This window comes from Lichtheimia ornata (genome assembly GCF_029851405.1).
Source record: "Lichtheimia ornata isolate CBS 291.66 chromosome Unknown scaffold00022, whole genome shotgun sequence".
NCBI classification, from domain to species: domain Eukaryota; kingdom Fungi; phylum Mucoromycota; class Mucoromycetes; order Mucorales; family Lichtheimiaceae; genus Lichtheimia; species Lichtheimia ornata.
Genome location: NW_026695342.1, coordinates 452005 through 454478, shown reverse-complemented (window position 1 = coordinate 454478; position 2474 = coordinate 452005). Strand labels below are relative to the sequence as shown.

The 2474-nt window shown below is 42.3% G+C and overlaps 1 protein-coding gene across 1 annotated transcript; it reads right to left on the bottom strand.

Annotated features, from left to right (window-relative positions):
* Positions 1-601: 601 nt before the first annotated feature.
* On the bottom strand, positions 602-2204 carry O0I10_005585 (uncharacterized protein; the record flags this gene model as incomplete). The annotated part of the gene is made up of 4 exons (XM_058485623.1): positions 602-951; positions 1034-1791; positions 1859-2030; positions 2120-2204. 4 exons carry the CDS (start codon positions 2202-2204, stop codon positions 602-604), a joined length of 1365 nt encoding a protein of 454 aa, XP_058343770.1.
* Positions 2205-2474: the final 270 nt, after the last annotated feature.

The following is a 2474-nucleotide window of genomic DNA, read 5'->3' as shown; positions in this document are numbered from 1 at the left end:
GTAGTTGTATGTACTTGAATGGGGCAACAGTTGAGAATGGAAGGAAGAGGGAAGAAGTGGAAATTAAATAGGTCGGACACGTCTTGTATAAATGCATAAACACACTCTACATCAATCCTTGATTATGAGATTGTCACTCTCGAACCTGAAACTTTCACACGAGATGCTCTTGGACATGCTGATCCACATGGTTTTAACAAAGAGATCATGTTCATTAGAAAATATTGAATGATCAGGTATAATGTGGGGTTGACTATGTGAGACATAGTGCATGCCTCCGAGATTGCCCATCTCGAACTTGAAATTTGGTCACAATGATCGCTGGGACATGTTGATCAATTTGACTATAATAAAACCCACGCTTCATTATGTGAGTTTTGAATGGGTTGGTGCGAATGTAGGAGATACTACTCACGGATGGAGCATGGAGCCTATTGCAGAGGTAATCACTAATGGATGGTAAAGCGTTGGAGGTTCCTATAAAGACGAATACTACGGAGCTGTAATGTAGGTTCATTATAAGATCATTGTTTCATAGGTGGCATTAAGCCATCCAACGAGAAATCAGGGGTGCTAGTTCGTTACATTACATAGGCAGCTTTTATTTTGATGAAGTGCTTTTGGAGGGAGGTTTGTTGCTGACCAGCAATCGTACAATTAGAATGACAATGCTTGCAAGCACAAATACAGATCCCAGGAACTGGATTGCAACCGTCCACGAATAATTGCTGAAAAGAGCACCAGCAATCAACCCACTTGGAAAGATCCCAATGGGTACGAGAAGATAAATTAAGCTCACACCCTTTTGTATTAGCTGAGGATTGGCCACTTGAGCAACACAAGATGGAATCAGTCCAAAAAAGACACCGCCAGTGATCCCAAAGAGTATTAGATAAAGAACGTAGACGCCGACCTCATATGACAATTGCCAAATCACCATGTTCCATATACCTGCATATATGCCTTTGATATTAGCGTATGCTGTAATCATGGTAAATTGACATCATATTGCTCATTGCAATATAGTGCTTACCGCATAGCAACGTAGTTGCAAAGAGTGTGTTCATGACCCCAAGGCGATCAGCCACATACCCTATTCCAATTCGCGATATAGCATTCGTAGCAAACATAACAGAGACCAATCCTGATCCCAGGGTTGCACTTGCACCGATGTGTTGAGCGTACACGGGAACGAGCATATATGAAGGATAAAACGCTAGGCACGTGAGAACGATGCCTATTGTTAAAAGAATGTACCGAATGTTTGCAAGTTCAGGATCGATAAGCTTGTACCAATTCGGGTTATGTTTGATATCAGAGCTAGCGGGTCTTATGAGCACTGTTGATGTAGCAAGCAAAACAAAGATGATCGCACCCAAGACACGAAGGGTATTGCGGTAACCAAGGGGTGAATCAATCATCGCTTGTATTATTGGTGCCATTACTAGTGGGCCTATACAGGCACCGCTTGCTGCACAGCAACTTGCAAGTGACCGATTTCGCGAGAACCATTGTGCTGGAAGCACTGATGCAATCAGGTACACAAAACCGCTACCGATGTTGAAGAGGATTGCTTGGCTTAGCATGACATGATAAAATTGGGTTGAAAAGCTTGCAAGGATCAAGCTAGTAGGGCAAATAAAAGTTGCTATTATGCAAGGCCATCGATAACTTTGAGCCCATTGTACAAAGCCAACGGAAATGGGGCCCATCAAAAAGCTCACACCAGAAGCCAATGGACCTGTGAACCCTTGAATGGATGGATCAACTTCTGGGTATACCTCGAGGTACCTATTTAGTAGTATCGGTTGTAAACATGATATGTAAATGAGTGAAGGGATGTTACAATGGTACTCACAGGACTTCAAAAACCCCCCAGTTTGAATTTATACTGGCCAAACAAAAGATAATCAGGAACGACCCCAACACGGTCAGCCATCCACGGCTATGCCACCCTTCATATTCCTCTTCTTGCTCGTTTTGCTTCTCTCGCTGCTGAATAGTGCTGCTGCGGTCACATGAAGATATCGCTGTTGAAATAAATTACTCATTTGTTCGATATTACAAGAACGTAATCGATGCAATTGATGGATAATGCCCTTGATGGGTAATTACATACATGCACTTGGGTACTTGCTTATAATACTACTATGACTTGTAGATCTATCCTTGTCATCGGCCAGGGTTTTTTCCGACGACGACATTCTGTGGGTGGATGCTTGTAATACCTTATTAAAGCTCGACAAGCAATGTAACGTATGGTAGTAGAAAGAAAGGAGTAAAATGGAGTACTGGCAGTTCTTTTTCTCAAATCCCAACAGTGGTATGATTCATGCTTCACCGATCATTGCTCCTTTTTCGATCGCATATATGCAAGGATACATGCAAGTGTTACATCATGCAGAGACGTTTGTCTATTGAACGATGGTATGAGGATGCCTTGATAATAGCAATTGTTTGATCACCTAGGCAAC